Here is a 26,681-nt window from a genome sequence, read left to right as displayed (position 1 = left end):
CGAAGCAAGCAGGGGGCAAAGCCTAGTGCTTTATAAATAAAAATGATTTTTTTTTGTTTTTTTCTTTTTAAAGCAAGTGTCTAATTATGAGATGAGGACACACAACTCTGCTACATTTTGTTATGAAAAAATAAGCATTGATGCCACCAATGTTTTTGCTGTCCTATAAAAAATTATCCAGCAGAAAGTGTAATTTATGTCTTTTCGAAAAGTAATGTCGGTATTGTGTAAATTGCATAGTAATTTGAATGAAAAATGTATTTACACTAATGCCATTGAGACTTTTATTGATTTTTTTTTAAAGATTGTGATGTTTTGTTCTCCAGTCACATAACAATGAAATCTTTTACACTGTGTATATTGTCTAGTAGGTTTTAATATATTGTTAATTTTTTTTTCCTTTTTCATATTACAGAAAAAAGTTTCCATTCTGACAGATTTTGATATTTGCAGGGTCCAGATTATGCCAGAGGAGTGCCCAAATGACAGCTTTGATTGTGTAACCAGCCCACAAGCTTCAACAAGCAACATTGTGTGTGACTCAGTCACTGACTCCTTTGCCAGTGATGAGGCAGCCAGTAAAACTGAGTGCTTCAATGTGCAGTGCATTGATAGGCCTGCTCCTGAATGTAGCTCTTTAATAGACAGGTTACAAGAACCTGTTACAAGAACAGTTTAGGCTTGGTTTATATATTTATGTATTAATTCGTCATTCATTCATTCATTTATCCATCCATCCAACCATTTTCCAACCCGCTGAATCCGAACACAGGGTCACGGGAGTCTGCTGGAACCAATCCCAGCCAACACAGGGCACAAGGCAGGAACCAACCCCGGGCAGGGTGCCAACCCACCGCAGGACGGACACACACACCAAGCACACACTATGGCCAATGTAGAATCGCCAGTCCACCTAACTAGCATGTCTTTGGACTGTGGAAGGAAACGCACGCAGACACGGGGAGAACATGCAAACTCCATGCAGGGAGGACCCAGGAAGCGAACCCAGGTCCCCAGGTCTCCCACCTGCGAGGCAGCAGCGTTACCCACTGCGCCACCGTGCCGCGTTTATTTATTTATTTATTGCTATTATCAAAGCTGTAAGAAAATTTGTTTAGAATTTATGGTCTGTCATCTTACTATTTGTTATGGTTTTTGTGTGTTTTATTAACTGTCTCTCAGTGTTTTTGGTGAGATGTTTTGATCAGGATGACATGGAATGTATTAAACTGTTTCTTGATCAGTTCTGTTTAGATTAAAACCCAATTGTATTTATTATATATTTTTGTGTATTCACTTTAATAAGCCAGTGTGCCCTAAAATTGAACTAGTGTCATTCTTTTTATAAATGGGAACTGTCCAAGGTATGTTGCAATTTCCCCATGATTAAATGCCTGCCCAAATTAAGCAATTTAGCAAAGCAATGGACAATAAAGTTCACTCTTTATTTTCTTGACTTAAGAAACTTAATCCCAGAGTTACACCTTACGTGACTACTTCATTGTTATACTCAGGGTCAGACATGGAGATTGGGGAGCTTTATTGATCAATTTCCAATCATACCACTATTGTCACAGAATGAAAATAATAAAACCCAGTTGAAAAAGCGAGAATAGTATTAATTACCCAATAAAATAAATTAATATTCTGCATGAGCACGTTAAACATTGTAACTGTTTAATGTATAGTAGTAGAGCTTGTCTTATAATGGACTTTTCTGTCTTATTTTATGTAGATTAGAAATTCGTGACTTTCTTAATTGCATTGATGAGAATTTGGAAGATTTGCAGGTTATGCTGTCCGGAAAACAGCTTAACATTGATCCTGATTTTGTCAGTGATGTAAGTTTGCTTTCTTTTGGTAAATGGAAAAATAAGCACTATTGGAATGTGTCAGCAGCTAATGAGGAAGATATGAATAGTAAAGGAAGTTTCATATCTTTGTAAATGTTTTTGTATTGTTCCTTAAAAAATTATGGGAATAGAAACTGCTAAAGTTACTTTTTCATTATGGTCAGTATCAATTTCAATTCAATTCAATCAATTCAATTCAATTCAATTTTATTTGTCATTTAGCAGAACATCCAAGATGTGCTGCAGAACGAAAATACGATGCACAAGACATTAATAAAAACACATAGTTAAAATCAGCCTACAATAAAATACTAAAATGCTTCATTTAAAAGACGAACGGCAGTAGGAAAAAAACTGTTTTTAAACCTGGTAGTTCTACATTTCAGGCTGCGGTACCTTCTGCTTGAGGGCATGAGGGAAAAGAGTTCAGAGGCAGGATAAGTAGGGTCTCTAGAAATCCGCACAGCTCTGGCCAGACAGCGTTGTTTTGCCAAATCTTGTACATTAGGCAACGGGGCTCCAATGATCCTCTCCGCAGCCCTCACCACTTTCCTCAGTGCTTTCCAGTCCGAAGCGCTGCAGCTCTCCTGCCACAGAGAGCTGCTGCTGGTTAGCACGCTCTCTATGGTCCCTCTGTAAAAAGTGGTGAGGACTGACTTACTGAGATGGGCCCTCTTTAGCCTCCGCAGAAAGATCAAGCGCTGGTGAGCTTTCTTGATGACGGAGGAGGTGTGCAGGGACCAGGTGAGGTTTTTCGTCACATTAACTCCCAGGAACTTAGTAGACTGCACAATTTCCACAGCAGTGTTCTTAATGTAGACCGGGATGTGTATCAGCTGTTTCTTCCTGAAGTCGATCACCAGTTCTTTTGTTTTTTCGACATTCAGTATCAGATTGTTTTTATCACACCATTCCACAAATGACTTCACCTCCTCTCTGTAATCCCCTTCCCCGTCACCTCGAATGAGACCCACCACTGTTGTGTCGTCCGCATACTTAATAATTTGGTTTGTGCTGAACTTGGCACAACAATCGTGGGTCATGAGCGTGAAGAGGAGGGGACTTAGAACACACCCCTGTGGAGAACCTGTGCTCAAGGAGATGGTATCTGATTTATTCTTTCCTACCCGTACGTACTGTGGCCTATCCATTAGAAAGTCCAATATCCAGTTTTGCAGAGGTATGCCCAGTCCCAATGGGCCCAGTTTGCTGATCAAATTCTGAGGGATGATGGTATTAAAAGCCGAACTAAAATCAACAAACAACATGCGGACCATAGCGTGTCTATTCTCCAGATGTTCCAATGAAAAATGGAGTGCAATAGATATGGCATCCTCTGTGGCACGGTTGGAGCGGTAGGCGAATTGGAGTGGGTCAAAAGAGGAGGGTAGGACAGAAGTAATGTGGTCCTTGATCAGCCTCTCGAAACATTTCATCACTATTGATGTTAAGGCTACAGGGCGATAGTCATTCATGGTTGTGACTATGGGTTTTTTCGGAACTGGGATGATTTCTGAGGTTTTAAAGCAAGATGGCACAACAGCTTGACACAGAGAGATGTTAAATATATCCGTAAGGACATGTGTCAGCTGCTCCGCACATCCTTTGAGTACACAACCTGGTATCTGGTCTGGTCCCGCAGCTTTCCTTGGATTAATTCTCCTCAAAGTCCGTAGAACATCATCCGGTTCCAGACACAGTGCCTTCTCATCAGGATGAGGGGTGGCTTTCACTGGTGATGTATCATTCAATGCTTCAAAGTTTGACATTCATTACCCTCCTCACTATATGACAGGCTAGGGCTCTGTTAAACCAAATGTCTTCCTCCTGTCTTGTTTCTGAATCTTTGTTAGTATTCAGTGACCAATTTGAATTATTAGTTTATAATGTGCAGCCTGCATGGTGGGTTTTGACTTCAGTATTAGAAACATAGTCTGTATACAACATAAAGATTTTATTTCTGTCCTTATAGTGCTATTGACATTTGTTACTTTTTGTCTGTAGCTCTTCAACCCTGATGTCTCTGCTGCAGATACCAACATGATAGAAAGCACATCAAATGTGCTGCCTTTAAGTAGACAGAGTTTTCTAAACACTTTAACTTTGGTCTTAATTTTGGGAATGCCATTGAAGAGCATGCAATATGGAGAGGCTTGGCAAGGCATGTTGTTTAATGGCTAGGTTATGGGAGGGTGTGTTTAATCCAGTTGTTTTAAAGATACATTAAATATAAAAATCACCTGTACTGTAATCCTTGAATAGATGCTCCTTCCATTGTGTGTATTTTTACCAGACTAATGACACTGTAATTTCATTTAGGTTAGTGAGATTTTTGAAAACACTGATGGCGCAGGGACCAGAAAAGAAGATTCTGAGAGTACAGGTGAGGGACCCAGTCAGTAAACAGTTTTTTGATGATTGTGCAGTGCTAGAGTGTTACTGTTGAATGACATATTTGTTCAACATATCCGAGTAAAAGAGTGAAATTTCTTGTAACTTCCTGTTGTTCAAATTGTATACAGTAATCCCTCCTCCATCGCGGGGGTTGCGTTCCAGAGCCACCCGCGAAATAAGAAAATCCGCGAAGTAGAAACCATATGTTCATGTGGTTATTTTTATATATTTTAAGCCCTTATAAACTCTCCCACACTATTATAAACATTTCACGCACAATTATACAGCATAAACCCTTTGTATTCTCTTAGATATTAGGTAAGATTCGTTGAAATTATGTACGTAAACACAGTTTACATACAGTAAAACCTAAATATTATTTTAAAGATATCGAGCGTCTCGGATATCACATATGTTACAGCCATTACGACAGACAGGCCACCATCAATAAATACGTACAATGCAAGAAAAATTGTATACAATAAAATGTGTGTACAGTGACACTAAACTATGTACATGTAATAAGTATTATACGTAAATAATTATGGTTACTCACCAACAATGACACAACAACTTGTCCGATAACGATGAGTTTAATTTTACTGCACAACAAAGGATAGCGTTACAGCTCTTCTAAAGGAGCCTCTTCAGGCGACTGTTTAGCACCGCCGTTGTTCTTCTTCCATCACTCTTCAATCCAAATCCCTAAAGCAGGTTCCATCCAGACTACTGCCTTACAACGTCCACTTGCAACTCATTTTGCGCCCTGGTTAAAAGACACTGCGGCCGTAGATCTTGTATGCTTTTCCTCCTTTTTAAATAAAAAGAATCGTGGACTCATTTATGTTGTAATGGTGTCCTGCAGCGGTGTAGCTGTTTCCTTCCTTCAACATATCCAAAACTTTTACCTTTTCTGCAATCATTTGCATCTTCTGTTGGCGCTTGTGCACGTTAATTCTGAATGAGTGAGATTAGTACTTCCTGGTTAATGCAGCACTCCGTCGCTGAGCCAATCAGCAGCACACAGGAACTTAACCGCATGCTCTGATTGGGTAGCTTCTCAGCCATCCACCAATAGCGTCCCTTGTTTCAATTCAAATGCGTCCCTTGTTTCAATTCAAATGGGCAAATCAACTGAGGAAGCACACGTACTGTAGACCGCAGACATCCATGAAGCAGTGAAAAATCCGCAATATATATTCACATATGCTTACATTTAAAATCCGCGATGGAGTGAAGCCGCGAAAGACGAAGCGCGATATAGCAAGGGATCACTGTATACTGTATAACATGGCCACTTTCTTCATGTCATGATGAGTAGCTGTTTCTCAAATAGTTTTACAGCTGCTCTCAGTATGACACATATTTTATAATAGCTAATTTACAATATCTGGTAATGTGTTGTTACTTACTTCTGACTTGCAGATGTTATACAGAGGTGTTTATTTTTTATGTTGGTTTTGTTTTCTAACATTATAAGTTATGAACACTTCATGTAAACGTGAGGAATTTGTTTCAGTTACCAGTTTATAATAAGGTTGTAGTGTAGGATTTCATCAGCATATGTCTGCAAGAGCAAAAGTAGATTTTATTTCCTTGCTGAAAATTATGTCTCTGCACATCTTTTTTTAATGTTTCAAGTGTACAGCTTTCATCAAGAGAGTAGTTATTTTCCTGAGGCCATCAACTTTATAAAATCCCTGGCAGAGATTTTGGATTATATTGGCTCGACTTTATGCATCTGTTCTATAGTGAATTCCAAGTCATCTCTGTCATCCCATTAAGCATGTTCCAGCATTACCAACTAGGACCTGTAGGTATTTGAGATGCTGCACTGCCAAGATGTTATTGTCATCACACTAGTTCAGACAAAATGGTTGCCTGACTCATCTCAAAGCATTTACAATGTGAAAGTAACTATCTGACCTGTATGCACAGTGAGGAAACAAAATGTACCTTTTTAAAGATAGGTAGTGACACACAATTTGATTGAGTAAAAGTGTGATGACCTCTGTTTCATACTCAAGATAAATACTACACACAGTTGCAGACTTCTAAACTCCTTTAATTCCTGTTGGCACATTATATTATATGTATATATGTATGTATGGAAGCGAAGGTCTGTGATACGGTTTGCATATTTATAGTTGGAGATCCACAAAGGGAGAGAATGAATCACTTATAAAGTAGTTTTTATTCCTGAGCTGTCCGCTCCTGCCAGGAGCCATCATCACAGGATAATGATTAGACTTACAAGAATCAAAGGCAATAACAACCAACACCTTCCTAACCCCACCTCATTACCCCCAACCCACACACTCACCTACTCATCCCCCCTGCGCCTTATTTTGCTATATATTGCCTTTGATTCTTGTATGTCTAATCATTATCCTCTGATGACGGCTCCTGGCAGGAGCGGAAAGCTCAGGAATAAAAACTACTTTATGATAAGTGATTCATTCTCTCCCTTTGTGGATCTCCAACTACAAATATTTATGTATATGTATGTGTACATATGTACAGTGAGGCAAAAAAGTATTTAGTCAGCCACCAATTGTGCAAGTTCTCCCACTTAAAAAGATGAGAGAGGCCTGTAATTTTCATCATAGGTATACCTCAACTATGAGAGACAAAATGAGAAAAAAAAATCCAGAAAATCACATTGTCTGATTTTTGAAGAATTTATTTGCAAATTATGGTGGAAAAAAAGTATTTGGTCAATAACAAATGTTCATCTCAGTACTTTGTCATATACCCTTTGTTGGCAATGACAGAGGTCAAACGTTTTCTGTAAGTCTTCACAAGGTTTTCACACACTGTTGCTGGTATTTTGGCCCATTCCTCCATGCAGATCTCCCCTAGAGCAGTGATGTTTTGGGGCTGTTGCTTGGCAACACGGACTTTCAACTCCCTACAAAGATTTTCTATGGGGTTGAGATCTGGAGACTGGCTAGGCCACTCCAGGACCTTGAAATGCTTCTTACGAAGCCACTCCTTCGTTACCCGGGCGGTGTGTTTGGGATCATTGTCATGCTGAAAGACCCAGCCACGTTTCAGCTTCAATGCCCTTGCTGATGGAAGAAGGTTTTCACTCAAAATCTGATACATGGCCCCATTCATTCTTTCCTTTACACGGATCAGTCGTCCTGGTCCCTTTGCAGAAAAACAGCCCCAAAGCATGATGTTTCCACCCCCATGCTTTACAGTAGGTATGGTGTTCTTTGGATGCAACTCAACATTCTTTCTCCTCCAAACACGACGAGTAGAGTTTTTACCAAAAAGTTCTATTTTGGTTTCATCTGACCATATGATATTCTCCCAGTCCTCTTCTGGATCATCCAAATGCTGTCTAGCAAACTTCAAACGGGCCTGCACATGTACTGGCTTAAGCAGGGGGACACGTCTGGCACTGCAGGATTTGAGTCCCTGGTGGCATAGTGTGTTACTGATGGTAGCCTTTGTTACTTTGGTCCCAGCTCTCTGCAGGTCATTCACTAGGTCCCCCCCGTGTGGTTCTGGGATTTTTGCTCACCGTTCTTGTGATCATTTTGACCCCATGGGGTGAGATCTTGCTTGGAGCCCCAGATCGAGGGAGATTATCAGTGGTCTTGTATGTCTTCCATTTTCTAATAATTGCTCCCACAGTTGATTTCTTCATACCAAGCTGCTTACCTATTGCAGATTCAGTCTTCCCAGCCTGGTGCAGGTCTACAATTTTGTTTTTGGTGTCCTTTGACAGCTCTTTGGTCTTGGTCATAGTGGAGTTTGGAGTGTGACTGTTTGAGGTTGTAGACAGGTGTCTTTTATATTGATAACGAGTTCAAACAGGTGCCATTAATACAGGTAACGAGTGGAGGACAGAGGAGCCTCTTACAGAAGAAGTTACAGGTCTGTGAGAGCCAGAAATCTTGCTCATTTGTAGGTGACCAAATACTTACTTTCCACCATAATTTGCAAATAAATTCTTTAAAAATCAGACAATGTGATTTTCTGTTTTTTTTTTCTCATTTTGTCTCTCATAGTTGAGGTATACCTATGATGAAAATTACAGGCCTCTCTCATCTTTTTAAGTGGGAGAACTTGCACAATTGGTGGCTGACTAAATACTTTTTTGCCCCACCGTACATGAGTGTATATCCATCCATCCATCCATCCATTGTCTCCCGCTTATCCGAGGTCGGGTCACGGGGGCAGCAGCTTGAGCAGAGATGCCCAGACTTCCCTCTCCCCGGCCACTTCTTCTAGCTCTTCCGGGAGAATCCCAAGGCGTTCCCAGGCCAGTCGAGAGACATAGTCCCTCCAGCATGTCCTGGGTCTTCCCTGGGGCCTCCTCCCAGTTAGACGTGCCCGGAACACCTCACCAGGGAGGCGTCCAGGAGGCATCCTGATCAGATGCCCGAGCCACCTCATCTGACTCCTCTCGATGCGGAGGAGCAGCGGCTCTACTCTGAGTCCCTCCCGGATGACTGAGCTTCTCACCCTATCTTTAAGGGAAAGCCCAGACACCCTGCGGAGGAAACTCATTTCAGCCGCTTGTATTCGCGATCTCGTTCTTTCGGTCACTACCCATAGCTCATGACCATAGGTGAGGGTAGGAACATAGATCGACTGGTAAATTGAGAGCTTCGTCTTGCGGCTCAGCTCCTTTTTCACCACGACAGACCGATGCAGCGCCCGCATTACTGCGGATGCCGCACCGATCCGCCTGTCGATCTCACGCTCCATTCTTCCCTCACTCGTGAACAAGACCCCGAGATACTTGAACTCCTCCACTTGGGGCAGGATCTTGCCACCAACCCTGAGAGGGCACTCCACCCTTTTCCGGCTGAGGACCATGGTCTCGGATTTGGAGGTGCTGATTCTCATCCCAGCCGCTTCACACTCGGCTGCGAACTGATCCAGAGAGAGCTGAAGATCACGGCCTGATGAAGCAAACAGGACAACATCATCTGCAAAAAGCAGTGACCCCATCCTGTGCCCACCAAACCGGACCCCCTCAACGCCCTGGCTGCGCCTAGAAATTCTGTCCATAAAAGTTATGAACAGAATCGGTGACAAAGGGCAGCCCTGGCGGAGTCCAACTCTCACTGGAAACGGGTTCGACTTACTGCCGGCAATGCGGACCAAGCTCTGGCACCGATCGTACAGGGACCGAACAGCCGTTATCAAGGGGGGCCGGTACCCCATACTCTCGGAGTACCCCCCACAGGATTCCCCGAGGGACACGGTCGAATGCCTTTTACAAGTCCACAAAACACATGTAGACTGGTTGGGCAAACTCCCATGCACCCTCCAGGACCCTGCTAAGGGTATAGAGCTGGTCCACTGTTCCGCGACCAGGATGAAAGCCACACTGTTCCTCCTGAATCCAAGGCTCGACTATCCGACGGACCCTCCTCTCCAGGACCCCTGAATAGACTTTTCCAGGGAGGCTGAGGAGTGTGATCCCTCTGTAGTTGGAACACACCCTCTGATCCCCCTTCTTAAAGAGGGGGACCACCACCCCGGTCTGCCAGTCCAGAGGCACTGTTCCTGATGTCCATGCGATGTTGCAGAGGTGTGTCAACCAAGACAGTCCTACAACATCCAGAGCCTTGAGGAACTCCGGGCGTATCTCATCCACCCCCGGGGCCCTGCCACCAAGGAGTTTTTTGACCACCTCGGTGACCTCAGTCCCAGAGATGGGGGAGCCCACCTCTGAGTCCCCAGGCTCTGCTTCCTCATGGGAAGGCATGTTAATGGGATTGAGTAGGTCTTCGAAGTACTCCCCCCCACCGACCCACAACGTCCCAAGTCGAGGTCAGCAGCGTACCATCCCCACCATATACAGTGTTGACACTGCACTGCTTCCCCTTCCTGAGACGCCGGATGGTGGACCAGAATCTCCTCGAAGCCGTCCGAAAGTCGTTCTCCATGGCCTCCCCGAACTCCTCCCACGCCCGAGTTTTTGCCTCAGCAACCACCAAAGCCACATTCTCCTTGGCCTGCCGGTACCTATCAGCTGCCTCCAGTGAGTGTATATATGTATTATATATATGTGTGTGTGTGTGTGTGTGTGTATATATATATATATATATATATATATATATATATATATATATATATATATATATAATATATAATATTGTCACGCTTGGGTTACAAGATTGCACAGAAGACCAGTGGAAGTTGAAGAAACTCGAATTTTTATTCAAACACTGCAAACAAACTTTTATCTTTTAAAACTGTTTCAAACGTGCTCCTTGAAAGAGTTTACACCTCTGCTTCGGAGGAATACGTGCGAGGAGCACCAGAGGTCTGAGAGAGAGAAAGAAGCAGAAAATCCATTTTTTAACCACAGATAGAAGTCGGCACAGGCTTTTTGACAAGGCGGAGTAGCGCACGGGAGGCAGATTACGCGACAGAGCCGGCCAGAAGGAAAAGGAGAAATGTGAAGGTAGTCTGTTTAAGTTTCCTAGGGGTTTCCTAGGGCTTTTTCCAGGGGCGTCTGTATCTTTTTGGGGGTAGGATTAGCTTCGCAGCTCACACCCCCTCCCTCAGCTTTATTCACGTTTCCGTGAATCAAGCGATTCTCCAGACCCGGTTCAAAGAGACGTGATAGCACGTCAGCATTTATGTGTTCAGAGCCAGGTCGGTGTCTGACTTCAAAACTGTAAGGTTGTAATCCCAAAAACCATCTCATAAGACGGGAGTTTGTATCTTTTTGACGGTATAACCATTGAAGTGGAGCATGATCAGTTACTAATGTGAACCTGCGTCCCCATAAGTAATACCGTAGTGCTTCTATAGCCCATTTAATTGCTAAACATTCTTTTTCAATAGTTGAATAATTGCGTTCTCTTGGGAGTAATTTCCTACTCAAGTACGTGATAGGGTGTTCTTCACCCTCAAATACCTGGGAAAGGACCGCTCCTACTCCGAATGCACTAGCGTCTGTTTGTAGAATAAAATTTTTAGAGAAATCAGGATTTCGTAGCACTGGATAAGATGACAAGGCTTTTTTTAAATCTGAAAAGGAACGTTCGCAAAGTTCTGTCCATATAATAGGGCGGTTTTTTCTTCCTTTAGTAAGCTCTGAAAGAGGAGCAGCTCTATTTGCAAAGTCAGGGATGAATCTTCTGTAGTAACCAGCTAGTCCGAGGAAAGCGCGCACCTGTTTTTGCGTTTTAGGATGTGGGTAAGCAAGCACCTCCTCTATTTTCCTTAGTTGTGGACGAAGTAAACCCCTGCCCATCGAGTAACCTAGATAATGAGTCTCAGACATACCTAGTTTACATTTCTTAGGGTTAGCAGTTAATCCAGCTTGTTTCAGGCTATCAAGTACAGCTTGTAGGCGTTGTAAATGTGAATGCCAATCATTGCTGAAAATAACTACATCATCAAGATACGCCCCAGAATATTAAGAATGTGGGCGTAGTATTTGATCCATCATTCGCTGAAAAGTTAAAGGGGCTCCATGAAGACCAAATGGGAGTCTTGTAAATTCATAAAGTCCATCAGGAGTCGTAAATGCTGTTTTCTCACAACTATTAGCCTCAAGAGGCACCTGCCAATAACCTTTTGTGAGGTCTAGTGTGGAAATATAGGTCGCCTGACCCAGTTTTTCCAAGAGCTCGTCCACCCGGGGCATTGGGTAAGCATCGAATTTAGACACCTTATTCAAGCACCTAAAATCAATACAAAAACGAACCGAACCGTCCGGCTTGGGGACTAACACGACCGGAGAGCACCAGTCACTTTTGCTTTCACGAATCACACCTAGTTCCAGCATCTTCTTGACTTCTTCGCGCACAATATTCCTTCGTGCTTCCGGAATTCGAAATGGACGCATCTGCACCCGAACACCGGCTTCAGTTGTGATTTTATGTTCTGCTAAATTAGTAACGCCTGGTAAGTCTGAAAAAACATCAGTGTTCTGTTCTATTAAGTTTAATAATTCTGTCTTTTGTGGATCAGTCAAATCGTTGCCAATGACAACATCAGTCTGAGAAACAGCAGTCAAGGTATTGTGAACCTGTTGTCTGTCGTGCCATTTCTTTAATTGATTAATGTGCAAAATTTGAAATGGTTTTCGTTGACCAGGAATTCTAACCTTGTAATTTACTGGTCCCATACGCTCTTCGATAACTGCTGGGCCTTGCCATTTAGCTAGGAATTTATGTGGGTCTGACGGTATTAATACTAAAACACGATCGCCTGGTTTGAATTCACGAAGCTGACTGCGTCTATCATATAGACGTTTTTGTGTTTCCTGTTCTCGTTGTTGATGCTCTACAGCAATAGAAGAAAGTCTGGAAATTCTTTCATGTAAGGAAACTATTCGCTCTGCAAAACCCTCCCCAAGAGAGGTTGTTTCATGACCTATCCATTCTTCTCGAACAACATCTAGGATGCCTCTTGGGCGTCTGCCAAATAACAGCTCGAAGGGACTCAAACCAGTGGATGCCTGCGGTGATTCTCGTACAGCGAACAAAAAAAAAGGCAGGACAGTGTCCCATGTTGTGGGATCATTATGAGCAACTCTTCTGATTATCTGTTTTAAGGTTAAACCGTTCAGTCAAGCCATTAGTTTGAGGATGGTAAACGGTGGTGCACAATTTCTTAATAGCGAACCGTTTACATAATTGTTCCATCACACGAGAAGTGAAAGGTGTGCCTTGATCAGTTAAAATTTCCTTAGGAATGCCAATACGGGTGAACATCACAGAGAGAGCTTTGGCTACAGACGAGGAGTTTGCCTTTTTCAAAGCAGTTACTTCTGGATATCGCGTTGCATAATCAACTAACACCAGCATATACTGGAAACCATTTTTAGTTCTAGGCAAAGGTCCTACAATATCTAAACCCACCCTCTGAAAGGGGACATCCAAAATAGGCATAGGGCAAAGGGGAGCCCTAGGAGGCTTATGAGCAGAGACGATTTGGCAGTCAGGGCATGAAGTGCAGAACCATTCAACATCTTTTCCCATATTTAGCCAATAAAATCGCTTCGATAATCGCTCTCTTGTTTTATCAGACCCCAGGTGTCCTCCCAAGATATGAGAGTGAGCCAGCTGTAAAAGAATTTCCCTATGTGTTTCAGGTACTACTAATTGCTCAATAAAGTCTTCCAATAAATGATCCGAAATCACTCTGAAAATACAACCATCTTTCACCAGAAAGTGTGGTGTTTTTAGGCTCCCATTATATCGGTCTTGGTAATAGGAGTCACTGGCAGTGTAAGCCTGGTTAAATGCATACTCCAACGAGCTATCAGCACGCTGCAAGCGCACAAAATCCTGCTGCTCGCTAGAACTCGGTTTGGGTTCTGAGACATTTACAATTTGAGAGGACGTGCAAGGGTCTTGACAATTTGAGAAATTCTCCAAGGAGTTTTCCTCCGACTCACTGGAGAGATCTGGTTCAATATGTAAATTGGGACCTAAATTGTTCCCTACTGCCACCAGTTCCCCGTCTCCCTCCCCCCGAATGGGTTTAACAGGTGAGTCGATTAGTGACTGGTGTTCAGCCATTAATATAGGAAAAAGAGCATTCCTTCTGCCTATCAGCAAAGGCCAAGGGCATGAATCAGAAATAGCAGACCACACTGTAAAGTGACGACTCTTATAAGTTACAGGAAGAAATAATGTCTCATAGTTCTTAACATCTCCATGTACACAGCGTATGTTAACAGTCTCAGTATTATTATGGTTTATGGTAACTGTCGTCAAGACAGTCGCGTCTTACAACACAAAGGTCACTGCCCGAGTCCAAAAACGCTGTCACCTGTCGGCTCCCGAACTTTACAGAGAAAAATAAGCCATCTTTGTTTTTCGACGGATCCGGGATATTCGAGCAACAAACCTCTGCTATGCCAATTTCCATTGAACGGGCTGGAGACAGACGACAATCTCTCACTAAATGACCAGGCTGATCACACCGGAAACCTCTTCGCTCGCCGGCACCAAATCGACGACGTCCACGACCACGACCTCTGTCTCCGGTAGCAGGCATCTCATTTGTGGTTGCAGCAACTGCATTTCCTGGTGGTCTAGCCGACGACATCTGAATATCAGTTGTTGAAGGATGATGAGGTACACGATCAAGTTGACGAGGATACTCTGGGCGTTCCCTTATAGGTTTTAACACAGGATACTGAGTACCGAAGCTACCGCTTGTTTTGAAAGTGGTCTGGGAGCCTTCTAGACGTTGTGAAATAATATCTAGAGATTCAAGATTGTGACGAAGAAATTCATCTCGGATGGGTGCAGGTATTCCAAACAGCACTACGTTCATAACAACTTTTTCAACGATGCGCTCAACCTTATCTCCCTCAAACCAGCATTGCACTTTAAGAATCAAATCTTGTATCTGAGCACGAACAGACCTGTCCATATCCAACCTCCAGTTGTAAAGTGCAAAACCTTTTGACAAAAACGTCGTGGCTTGCTTCAAGACAAGCTGATCTTTCAAAAAATCATAATCGCCAAATTTGTCGTTAGGTATATTTCGTAATGAAAGTAGTGCATCACCAGACAAAAACGGGGTGATGATAACAGCCCAAAGACGTTTGTCCCATCCTAACACAGTCGCCACTTGTTCAAAAGCCAAAAGAAATAGCTCTGGGTCATCAGATGGGCCCATCTTCGACAGGACATTCTTAGCATTGTCCGGAAGTGGAGGCAGAGGAATTACATGTCTAGTAACTTGCGCAGGTGCTGGTGGAGGCGGAACATACTGTTGAGGGATTGGAGAGGCTCTTCGAGGCTGAATATATTGTTGGGTGTCTGTTCGTCTGACAGACGGAGGCTGGAGGCTAGGCGCAGGATGTTCGGAATGTAAATCATCTTCCGAATCATATGGGATAGGAACATTCTGGGCGATTTGGAAAAGGTATTCGACTTCCGCTTGTGCTAATGCATCCATCTGTGCAACCACTCCTGGTACCACTTGTCACGCTTGGGTTACAAGATTGCACAGAAGACCAGTGGAAGTTGAAGAAACTCGAATTTTTATTCAAACACTGCAAACAAACATTTATCTTTTAAAACTGTTTCAAACGTGCTCCTTGAAAGAGTTTACACCTCCGCTTCGGAGGAATACGTGCGAGGAGCACCAGAGGTCTGAGAGAGAGAAAGAAGCAGAAAATCCATTTTTTAACCACAGAGAGAAGTCGGCACAGGCTTTTTGACAAGGCGGAGTAGCGCGCGGGAGGCAGATTACGCGACAGAGCCGGCCAGAAGGAAAAGGAGAAATGTGCAGGTAGTCTGTTTAAGTTTCCTAGGGGTTTCCTACGGCTTTTTCCAGGGGCGTCTGTATCTTTTTGGGGGTAGGATTAGCTTCGCAGCTCACAATATATATATATATATATATATATATATATATATATATCACGCACATACATATGCACTCACTAGCCACATTATTGGGTACACCTGTTCAACTGCTTGTTAATGATCAGCCAGTCACATGGCAAAAACATCAGTTCATTTCAGCATGTAGGCATTGTCAATATGACCTGCTGAGGTTCAAACCGAGCATCAAAATGGAGAAGAAAGTTGATTTAAGTGACTCTGAATAAGGCTTAGTTGTTCATGCCATACAAGTTGGTCGGAGTATTTTAAAAACTGCTGATCTACTGGGATTTTCATGCACAACCATCTCTAGGGATACAGAGAACGGTCTGAAAAACAGAAAATATCCAATGAGTGGCAATTGTCTGGCAGAAAATCCCTTGTTGATGTCAGACTGGTTCAAGCTGATAGAAAGGCAACAGTAACTCAAATAATCACTCGTTAACAACCGAGGTAATGCAGAAAAGCATCTCTGAACACGCAACACGTTGAACCTTACAGCAGATGGGCTACACTGGGACTTCACTAGCTGCCAGCCCTGTCAGCTCAGAACAGGCAACTCTGGCTACAGTTCACATAGGCTCACCAAAATTGGACAATAGAAGATTGGAAAAATGTTTTGTGGTCTGATGAGTCTTGATTTCTGCTGTGACATTTGGATTGTAGCATCAGAAATTGACATTGTCAACATTAAAGCTTGGATCCATCCTGGCTTGTATCAATGGTGGTAGTGCTATGGGGGATATTTTCTTTGGCACCCTTTGGGTCCCTTAATACCAACTGAGCATTGTTTAAATGCCACAGCCTACTTGAATATTGTTGCTGACCATGTTGACCATATGACCACAGTGTACCCATCTTCTGATGGATGCTTCCAGCAGAATAATGCGCCATGTCACAAAGCTCAGATCATCTCAGACTGGTTTCTGAAACATGACGATGAGTTCACTGTACTCAAATGGCCTCCACAGTCACTAGATATCAAATTGAATAGGTGATTCACACACATATATATATATATATACATATACTGTATATATTATACTTTTTTGGTAGTTTAGCAGTTCAGTTTTTGTAATGCACAAACTTCCAATCTACTGCTGATTCTGGGAGTAGAATTATGGGTCAGGTTGTTCTATTAATGCAAACAGTATAGATTTTGATTAGCAATGCAAGGTACTTCTCTTCTATTGATTCTGTTAGGATGCGATATCCTCCTACCAAAATCTTGCTCTTTGTACCTTGTGTCATCTCAGAAAATGAAAAAATCTCTTTTTAAACAAAGTGTCTCCTGGCCTCTGATGAGTTTTCGGTCTCATGTTTTTCACTATGGCATTTTATTATTATAATTATTATTATTTCTTCCTTATGTCTCCTCTAGTATGTTAGTAATTTTCTTTTGCTTACCCTGTTTCCTAAATCATGACTTCCACTTGAAATTCAACGTGATAAAAACATACAGATGAAGCAGGTCCATCCATCCATCCATTTCCCAACCCGCTGAATCCGAACACAGGGTCACGGGGGTCTGCTGGAGCCAATCCCAGCCAACACAGGGCACAAGGCAGGAACCAATCCCGGGCAGGGTGCCAACCCACCGCAGGACACACACAAACACACCCACACACCAAGCACACACTAGGGCCAATTTAGAATAGCCAATCCACCTAACCTGCATGTCTTTGGACTGTGGGAGGAAACCGGAGTGCCCGGAGGGAACCCACGCAGACACGGGGAGAACATGCAAACTCCACGCAGGGAGGACCCGGGAAGAGAACCCGGGTCCCCAGGTCTCCCGATGCCGCCCGATGAAGCAGGTACTATATGTAATATTTATACAGTTGCACTGAATCTTGTAAAGGAAATACATTAAAACGTAAAGTTGCACTATCACTAAAGTGCTATTGTTTAAAGATATTCTCTTTATAAGATTTTTTTAAATAGACATTGGTGATTGCAAATACGTCCTATAATGAATTTTTGCGAATTCTTTAGTATTGAGTGTTAGTAGAACAAAGTCATTTTATTTTCTTTCCTTACCTGCTTTATCTGTATTTTCTTAGTCTTGTGAACTATGCATAATTTTCAAATAAACAGTATCAAGCCCCTGTGTCCTTCACTACTTTGGTCAGATGTTCCTCTTAAAAGGATGCAAAAATGGTGAATGCTGTTATTTCAAGGTTTATGGAAAGATGCAGTAAAATTTGTCAAACAACTAGCAAGGAAAGGTGGTGTGTCTTTTGAATCTTACCGTACATGTTAAGACATCTGAAGTTCACATAAACTATGCTTAAATGACACTGCCATCTGTAGTCCTCTTGATGCCTCCTCGATCTGCTAATCATTTTTAAGAGGGGTGCATTTTACTAAATCTGTCCAATTTTAAGAAATAATAGAAGTGTAAATAAGACATGCAATGCATGACTCATGTTTTTCCTTTCAAGTTTGATCACATACTTTTGACATGTACACAAATGTCTTAAGCTTTTAGTGAATCATCATGTGAAATAAACTTTATCTGAATGCCAAAGTACCCTGAATGTAATCATAACCACTGAATATGTTTACTCAAACAGGGAATAATTATTTTGTAAGTTGTTTGCAAAAATATTTTTCTAGATATCGACAAAATCTTATTTGTTCAGACTGCCTTACCTTGAGCAAAGTTGTCTGCAACATTTTGTTTGATTTGGTTTCCTAATAAATATGCAGTATGTTATGCAGCTGTGAAGCTGAACCTACCCTTCTGTGCTGCTACTGGTTGTTCTGGGTGTTTGTGCTTTCTCTTTTTATACATTGTTATAATTGAGATCTTGTTTCCTTTGTCATTTTGGATTTAATTTTCAGAATTCATTTAAGTTATAAGGTCTGCTCTCCTTGCACTTTAACTCAAATTGTCTCCTTTCATTAAAACACAACAGTTTCACTTGTTAGCCCGTATTGATTGTTTGCATGATTAATTAAGATTGATACAAGCTATTTATTTAACTAATTTGTGCAGTCTCAAGAGAGACAGCAGCAAAGAGACCAAATCACTGAAGCTGGAAAAAAGATGCACTTTGGATATTTGAGATATTTGTTACATATCCTAATCTTGGATGATTGTTCTTGACAAAAGAGAAATTGTGGATGTTTAGTAATCAAGAATATGCCTTTAAAGCTAGATCATTGTGTTTATAATTGACTTGTATACTTCAATATGCAGATTTTTTTTTTGTAAAAGTGTAAAAAAAAAAAAAAAAAAAACACCACATCTTTGTGGAAGGTTGCACATAATTATTTCTAATCGTCATAATATGCATACAAATCTGGAGCTTGTTAGATTTATGACATCAGAATTTTTTCAAACTTACACAGTATATTTTATGTTGCAGTCTGTCATTTCTAGCCATCTAATTGCCATTAACATATGTTTTGTGTTTCTACTAGGAAAACGGGTAGTTCTCTACAAAAATTACCCCTTGCTGACGCTGTTAGATGAGCTCTGCACTAACTGGGATTCAGGAAAGGCTAACCAAATAACACCTCTAGATACAGCTGACTGTTCTCCATTAATTCCTGATTTATCAGCTGATACAAACCCAGCCCTTCCTGACATCCAACAACTCCAGCCAGACCTTTTACAAAATGTGGATGAATTTGGAAGCTCATGTGATGCAACCTGTGCTAATGGTGAGTGTGTGATATCATTGTACAATGTATAAGAAAAAGCACATAAAGTAACTGTGCCTGTAACTAAAATAGTCACTCATTAGTACTTGATCACTCTGATATCATCCTCAGATTTAAGCTATTTTCAATTCCAATTCACCCATGAAATTTAAAGTATCTTTGCACAATAACGTTGCGGAAAATTAAACACAAATGAAAAAGGCACACAGGCAGTTTTAACATCTCTCAGGATCCTGGAATTCCAAACATCGACACAAACAGTGAAAATAGATCAAATAATAAATCTTTATACACAAAGAATATAATAGTCATACATTCTGCCGCTTGTGGTATTGTAAATAATTTACGAAATAGTTCTCCCAAATCGTTTGTGATGTACTGGTCATTTCAAGAGAACAAGTACTGATGTGTCTTCTTACTATACAGTTTACACACAAACAGTATATATTTTTTAGTACTGTGTATTACACACAAATTCTCTTGTATTCCATAACTTTTCTAATTAAGAGAAATCATAAATTTTAATATAGATGTGCTTTTAAATCAAAAATTGAGTAGTAAGTTGCTGGGTGATTGACCTGATGAAATTGAATTTGCTGCATGATCAAGTTTTAAACTGTCAAACATAATAAGAAATGTTGTAAAGCAGCACATGCCAACTAGATTCCAGGGTTCACTCAGTGCTTCTGGAGTTGACTGCTGTTTGAGTTTAGCTTTGCTGTTTGCTAGGTCTGGTTCATAATTAGGGGTGGACTGGATTTGCTCTATTCAAGTCCCATCTGCTCCAGCTAGTTTGTTAACAACACTTTCCATTTCTTGACAGCTGGGAAGAACACTTTTATTTCTAAAGCCTAATAGCATGGTGACAAATTTGATACAGTTATCTGTGAAAAGCATGGAAAAGAATTTGAATGTAAAGTAACTAATTTCAAGACCAGAAAAGGAGAGTGGTTTCACAGTACAATTACCCAAGACTCCGCTCTTTTTTCTTTAAAATACGATAATTGCCAATATAGATGACATAGTATTTTTCCCTTAAAACCATTGGATTTGTCTCCTTACATGGATTGTAGGATGTAATTGAGAACTTGAATGTTTTTGTATGTATGTATTTCTAATAAAAAATATAGTGCTATTCAAGCATTGATTATTTCAAACAGAACAAAATGAAAGGGGCTGATAAAGAAAATACCTGAAATCGAAACAAAAGTAGATATTATTAGATAATAAAGTGCATTTTCTGATCTAGCCAGGTAAGGGTGAAGTAATATCACAAATGCATTTGATGCTTTTACCATCCAGCTAAAGAAACGATTTTACACTGAAGTGTCTTCCATTTCATTTTCTCGTTGAAATGTCAGATAATAAACCTTTTAGACTTTGTGAGTTGCTTCTTTTTGTTGCTATGCACTTGTCTTATTTTACTGTACTTTATACCTTTAGGTGAAGATGGTCTTTCTTCAGAAGATATTCTGGCATGTTCAAGTATTCCATTGGCCTTTTCTGAAGCTGAATCTGACTGCACAACTTGTGATGTTTTTGAACCTCCTGAGTGACCCAAACGATCATTTAACACCCATTCAGAATCTTTCTTTATTCAGCCAGTTTCCTTGATCAAATACCATGTCTTCTCATGCTGAAATTGATGGCTGCAGCCTTCTAAAATAGGCAGTCTGGAACGCTAACTTGAATGAAGCAACTGATATTTACAGATGCAGCAAGGAAAGCGCCATCAAGTTTCCCTTCCAGCAAAAGAATTTCTGAATTAAGAAAGCAAAGTTCCAGAGCAGCCAAACAAGTAGGTTTAGAATTAATGTTGTTCCTCAAAAAGAATCTTTCAATCAAAATAATGAATTCAGCAAAATATTCAAGTGGTGCTGCACTTGTATTATGCTAATGAAAAACAGGTGATTGTGTGCTCTTCAAGGAGCAGAAAAGCCTCCGTTATTGTCTGTTTCCTTCAGCAGTTTGTATTTTGGGCATTATTTTATATTGTACATCTAAGGTGAAAATGTTTCCCCTACAGGTATAAGAATATTTTTTGAACTTGACTCAACTGAATTGACGTGCTTTTATTATCTTTCATGGAACCAATATGTATCCATTATAACAATGTAATAAATGTACACAGAACATTTCTGGTGCTGTTTGCTTTATTATTTTAGTGAATAAAGCATTACTTGTCAAGTGGCACTTCAATGGAGAAAAGAATTATAACCACCCCCTTCCTTTGCAAAGTGTACCACATTTTGGGTGCTGTCTGTTCACTGCTGGTCACACTTGGCATCTTTAAGCCTAGGTGTTAATCAGTGTCTATTTTATATGTTGTTGTAAGCAAGGAAAGGTGGTGTAGTGGTTAAGATTGCAGCCTTTACAAATTCTATACCTAGAGTTCAAATTCAGCACCTATTCTCTTATCTGTGTGGGGTTTTCATTTTCTTCTCATGTCTTCTGCTTGTTGACTTTTTTTCCCAGGTACTCCCACTTTTCCTCAGGTTAGGTTGGGGAGCATGCACTGGTACAGTACGTTGCTGTCCCCACCACACAATGAAACAGTTTGGGATTCTGGTTAGCAACCCCCAGAGTAGACACATTTTCCAGTCCCACCCTCCAGAAATGACCTTTTATCTGAGGTGTTAACATGGACGTCCCTTTGGCCTGGTCCTGTAATTTGGGTCCTCAACAGTGAGCGTCCTGCAAGCCGAATCGCCTTCAGGGAATCGAGCCGCATGGCCTAGTCCCATAACTGACACTTCCTCACAATGCAGGTAATGTGCCTCATTCAGGACTCGATGAGTAACTGCTCATTCAACACAAAGTCAAACCAGTGGTACCCAAGGATTCTCTGAATAGACACAGTACCAAAGGAGTCCTGCTGATGGCTGTGCCCAAGAGGTCATTAAAGGCCTGGATCTTGGTTTTTATCCAGGACACTCGCAAGCCCAGACACTCAGACTCCTCACTCAGTCTCTCGAGCACCCCGATCAGAGTCTCCATTGACTCCACAAAGTTCACAGCATTGTCAGCAAGGTCAAGATCAGTGAATCTTTCTTCACCAACAGATGCCCCACAGCTCCTGGACCCCACAGCCTTGCCCAACACCCAGTCCATGCAAGCATTGAACAGAGTAGGAGAAAAAACACACTCCTGACAAATCCCAGAATCAACTGGGGAAAAACATGGAGGTTCTGCCTCCACTCTGCACAGCACTCACAGTACTAGTGTACAGGCCAGCCATGATATCCAGCAACCTTGAAGGGATCCCGCAAAGTCTCAGGATGTCCCACGGGGCGACTCGATCAGTTGAGTCGAACGATTTAGGAATATCGACAAAGGCTGCAAAGAAACTGCCGATATTCGCATTTGTGCTCCATGAGAATCCTCAGTGCCAGGACGTGTCAATGGTAAACTTCTTAGGCATAAAACCAGTCTGCTCCGGTTGCTGGTATGTGAGCAAGTGATCACAGATCCTATTGAGGACAACCTGAGTAAGGACCTTACCTGGCATTGAGAGCAGTGTTATCTCCCTGTAGTTGCTGCAATCACCCTTCCCTTTCCAGATAGGGACCACATGTCCCGTTTTCTAGTCAGTTGGGATGACGCCCGTCTCCCAAATGGAAGCAAAGATTGCTTGCAATGCCAGGAGGACAGCCTTACAACCAGCCTGGTAGAAGTTTACCCTGGATGTTTCCTCCCACATCCCTAAAAGCATGCTTATTTTGTCAGTTCTTGAAAATTATACCTGTGGTAGTGAAAGGACACTGGCAGTGACTGGTGCCCCAACTAGGACTGATTCCCTGCCTTTTATCCAGTTCTGCTGGGTTAGGCACTGATGCCATGTCCTTAAATTGAGTTAAGTGGATTTAAACGTCATTTTATATCCTGTCCAAGATACCTAACCAAGTAAACAAGAATTAAATGCAGTCTCAAATATTTACTGATTTTTAGGGGTGGGGGCACTGGTACTGGCACAAAACTCAACATGTCCTGTAATGTTTCTCTCATGTCCTTTCACAGAAAGTTGTATTGTTTTAGGCCGCTGACCAGCAGTTTAGCTTGTACTTGCCATAAATGCCAAAGCTGCTTAGGTACACTTTTACTTTTGAGGTTAAAGTTAAACAAAGTCTGATAAGGTCACTTTAAGAAAGGACAACTCAAAAGCCATACATTTAGTTTTGTCTCTGTTCCATAGTGCCTCAGATGTCTCCAGTAGCAAGAAGCATGCTGTAGCGAGGAAATCGTTTCTAGAAACTCTGGATTGAGTCACTCCACTGCGTTCTGACTGTACGCAAGTTTTTAGTAGGTCAGTAAAACTGATAACTTCCTAAGATCTGACTGCCCTTGAGTGTCTATACTAGAACAGGATTGACCTATCACATTGGCTGGCCCATTTGAGAGACTGAATCAGATCTACCACCCATACTGCTGCTGGCCTGCTCACATCTCCTCCATGTCCTGACCCTACAGCAGTCACAACTCTCCAGAGTAACTCAAGGTGACAGTCCTTAATGTTCAGTTGTTGTTTTTCTTGTTTTGTTTTCCTGATATTCTCATTTGTTATTTCAACAATTAAAATTAATTTTCCGGCCAATGAGGGTTGCATTCCCCAACCCCAACCATCTCCTCCCAATCAGTATCAAAACTTGAATGCTGCAGTTGTAGAACTAAACACAATACAACAATTAAGTAGTAGATCTAGTCTGAAGTGTGAGAACACAAAAAACTCACACATGGCTACATTATACAACTAAAAACAAGGCTTCAGTATGTCATGGTAGTATTAGACAAAATACCAGTGAACAATAACCTGATCAAATGCACACAGCTTTTAATGTTTTCACATCATTTTAGTGGTGAACAGTAGGGAACAATAATTAAAAAGCCAGAAATGAAAAGTGGTCTTCAGTCTAGATTTGGATGTTGAGATGGACAAAGCTTCACAAGTAGACCAAGGATTTTCCTCATCCCCTCCCCCTTGTCCGTCCTACCAAAGAGTAGGAGGGTTAATGTTAATGATAATGGAATAGTAGACACTTACTGGACTCTCTACCATCAGTTCTCTAGAAGGTGTGCAGTTCAGACATGTGCTATGGAGACCTGAAGTCAACAGCTTTGTGCAATGTAAATCAGTGGCAAAGTTTGGAAGACAATTCAGTATTGTGCAGATGAGCCAGCTGAGGAGTAATGTGATTGCAGTATCTTGTTTCAGGCAAGACCCTGGTTTTATTTTTGTTCCAAAATTCCAATACAGGATATCAAAGAACAAGAGCCTTTTCTAGTAACAACAAACAAAAAGCCATTGCAGGACCACTCAATTATGCAGGCCATCCAGCGTTGGGTCTTGCCTTGAATGTGTTGCTTCTTAGATTGCGTTTGCATATTTCAAAATATTATATATATATGCTAAATAAAGTTATGTGAGAAGTACAGACTTCTGGGAGGAGCTCAAAGTAGACCTGCTGCTCCTCAACCTCAAAGGACCTAGTTGAGGTGGTTTGGGTGTCTGATTATGATGCCTCTGTACAGAAATGTTTTGGGCATGTCCAATCCTACAAGAGTTTATCCTCCAAAAATGCTTCAGTTCCATAAAACCTGCAGTCAAATTTCACCCAATAATGTTAAGAATATGAGAAGGCATCTCAGCCTTGCTACTGGTTGTGCCATTTAGGAAATTGTTTACTAGAGGGAATAAAATTACAAATTAACTTACAACAAAAATTGGAAAAGCAAAATGATGTAGATTTGTATGTTTTCTGGTTGGTGCTAATCATTTCCTTACATAAGAATGCAAGTCTTCAAAACCTCCCTATGTGAAACATGACACAATAAAGAAAATTTCAAGATGACTTATTGGAAATTAGAAGTTGCCACTTCCATCTTGTGATGTCCCAACAACATTTACAATTTGGGCAATAACAAGATGAAATACCATATGATACCACTACAAATACTTAGGAAACTGTGTCACATACAATAATGAAAAGTACGGTTCTGAGAAATTGGAGATTGCACCACATCACAGAAAACAGTCTCCATGTGTTCTTGCTGTGATAAATTTATTTCTTTTAAAAAACTGAATTCTTACTTATTCAGATCAATCAGTCACTGACATGGTGCCATGGGTTAAGTTATACGAAAACACACAAACACTCCCAGCTGTTTTCCTTTCCCTTGCTATAACTGTTACGGAAAAAGCAAATTATTCCAGCTTGTGTTTTGTTACCCATTTCAGATCTTTTCACTTGGCACCAGTATAAGCTACTGTCGTTTTTAGATAGATAGATAGCACTTTATTTGTCCCATGAGGGAAATTTGGCTTTTTACAGAAGCACTTTAAATACATAAATAAATGATAAATGTATATATACAGACACAATGGTCAGGACACACACAAACGACTAATCCGGAAGAAAATTAAAAAGAAAGAAAAGCTCTGCCTTGGCAGTTACCAGTCGCAGTGATGCATTATGCAAGTGGATTGCTGTTGTTCTAAAGGAGCTCCCATAGTGTTTCTTCGGCTGAAGGATTTGTTGTCTGAAAGTCCTTAGTGTGTCAGAGAGAGGATGTGCAGCATTGTTCATAATAGCTTTGTTTCAATTTTCTCCTTTCCTATTTCCTCCCGATAGATAAAGGCACTATATAACGACAGATCAATCGAACTTTATTGGTCCCCAGTGTCAAATTTAGCTTTTTACAGAAGTTCTATAAATAAATAAATAGATCATTAAATGGTGAGCAAATGCTAAAATTAACTTTACTTGTATTAAATTATTCACATGTATATATTCACATTACAGCAATTGAAGTATTATTTTAAAATGATTTATGGGAACATTGATGAAATGCATTTGATGTTTTCATCCTGTATATAGTCTGTCTGCCCAACACGGTTGAAATTCCTCATCCAGACATGTTTACTCCTCTAAAACAAATAATTCAAACACCTTTTTATTTGTGCATATACATTTTAATATACAGTATGTGTTTCACATAACAAATATTGCATAACAAAAAAGAATGTGTAGAAAATGTAAAATGTGACTTGTTTTCTTGGACACCAATTTACTGAGTTTGGATGGCGCAACCTAAAGAGTTCTGGACTAAACTGCACCAGCATTTAAGGTATCACCTTTATTTCTGCCAGGTAGTCACTATTCAGGTTTGTCCCAAGCTGTCTTCTTAGTGGTGCAATTATTGGATTGCGTCTTCCATTTCGGAAGGACACAAATACAGAAGATCAAGCCTCACAGTAAAGTGGGCATCACCCAGTCACAGTGCCTGATTTAGGACTTTACAGTTGTGGGCACTTACAGTAAATATTTTGTACAACTGGAGCCCATGGATTAATGAGCCCATCTAGAAATACTTCTTAGCTTGCACTTAATGCAACTGAGACAGGCCCTGATCCTACATAACGGCAAAGTGGACA

The 26,681-nt window shown here is 41.1% G+C and overlaps 1 protein-coding gene across 1 annotated transcript in view; it reads left to right on the top strand.

The window, feature by feature from the left end:
* LOC114662140 (heat shock factor protein 3-like) overlaps window positions 1-21,452 on the top strand; it is a 31,163-nt gene extending 9,711 nt beyond the window's left edge. The window contains exons 5-9 of the mRNA XM_051934508.1: window positions 454-648; window positions 1,736-1,841; window positions 4,173-4,236; window positions 19,010-19,252; window positions 20,696-21,452. Coding sequence (XP_051790468.1) covers window positions 454-648; window positions 1,736-1,841; window positions 4,173-4,236; window positions 19,010-19,252; window positions 20,696-20,808 — 721 coding nt within the window. The 3' untranslated portion in view covers window positions 20,809-21,452. The remainder of the gene's footprint in view (window positions 1-453; window positions 649-1,735; window positions 1,842-4,172; window positions 4,237-19,009; window positions 19,253-20,695) is intronic.
* Window positions 21,453-26,681: the final 5,229 nt, after the last annotated feature.

This window comes from Erpetoichthys calabaricus, chromosome 12 (genome assembly GCF_900747795.2).
Source record: "Erpetoichthys calabaricus chromosome 12, fErpCal1.3, whole genome shotgun sequence".
Taxonomy (NCBI): domain Eukaryota; kingdom Metazoa; phylum Chordata; class Cladistia; order Polypteriformes; family Polypteridae; genus Erpetoichthys; species Erpetoichthys calabaricus.
The sequence above is the reverse complement of the archived record's forward strand: the minus strand, read 5'-3'. Positions and strand labels throughout refer to the sequence as shown.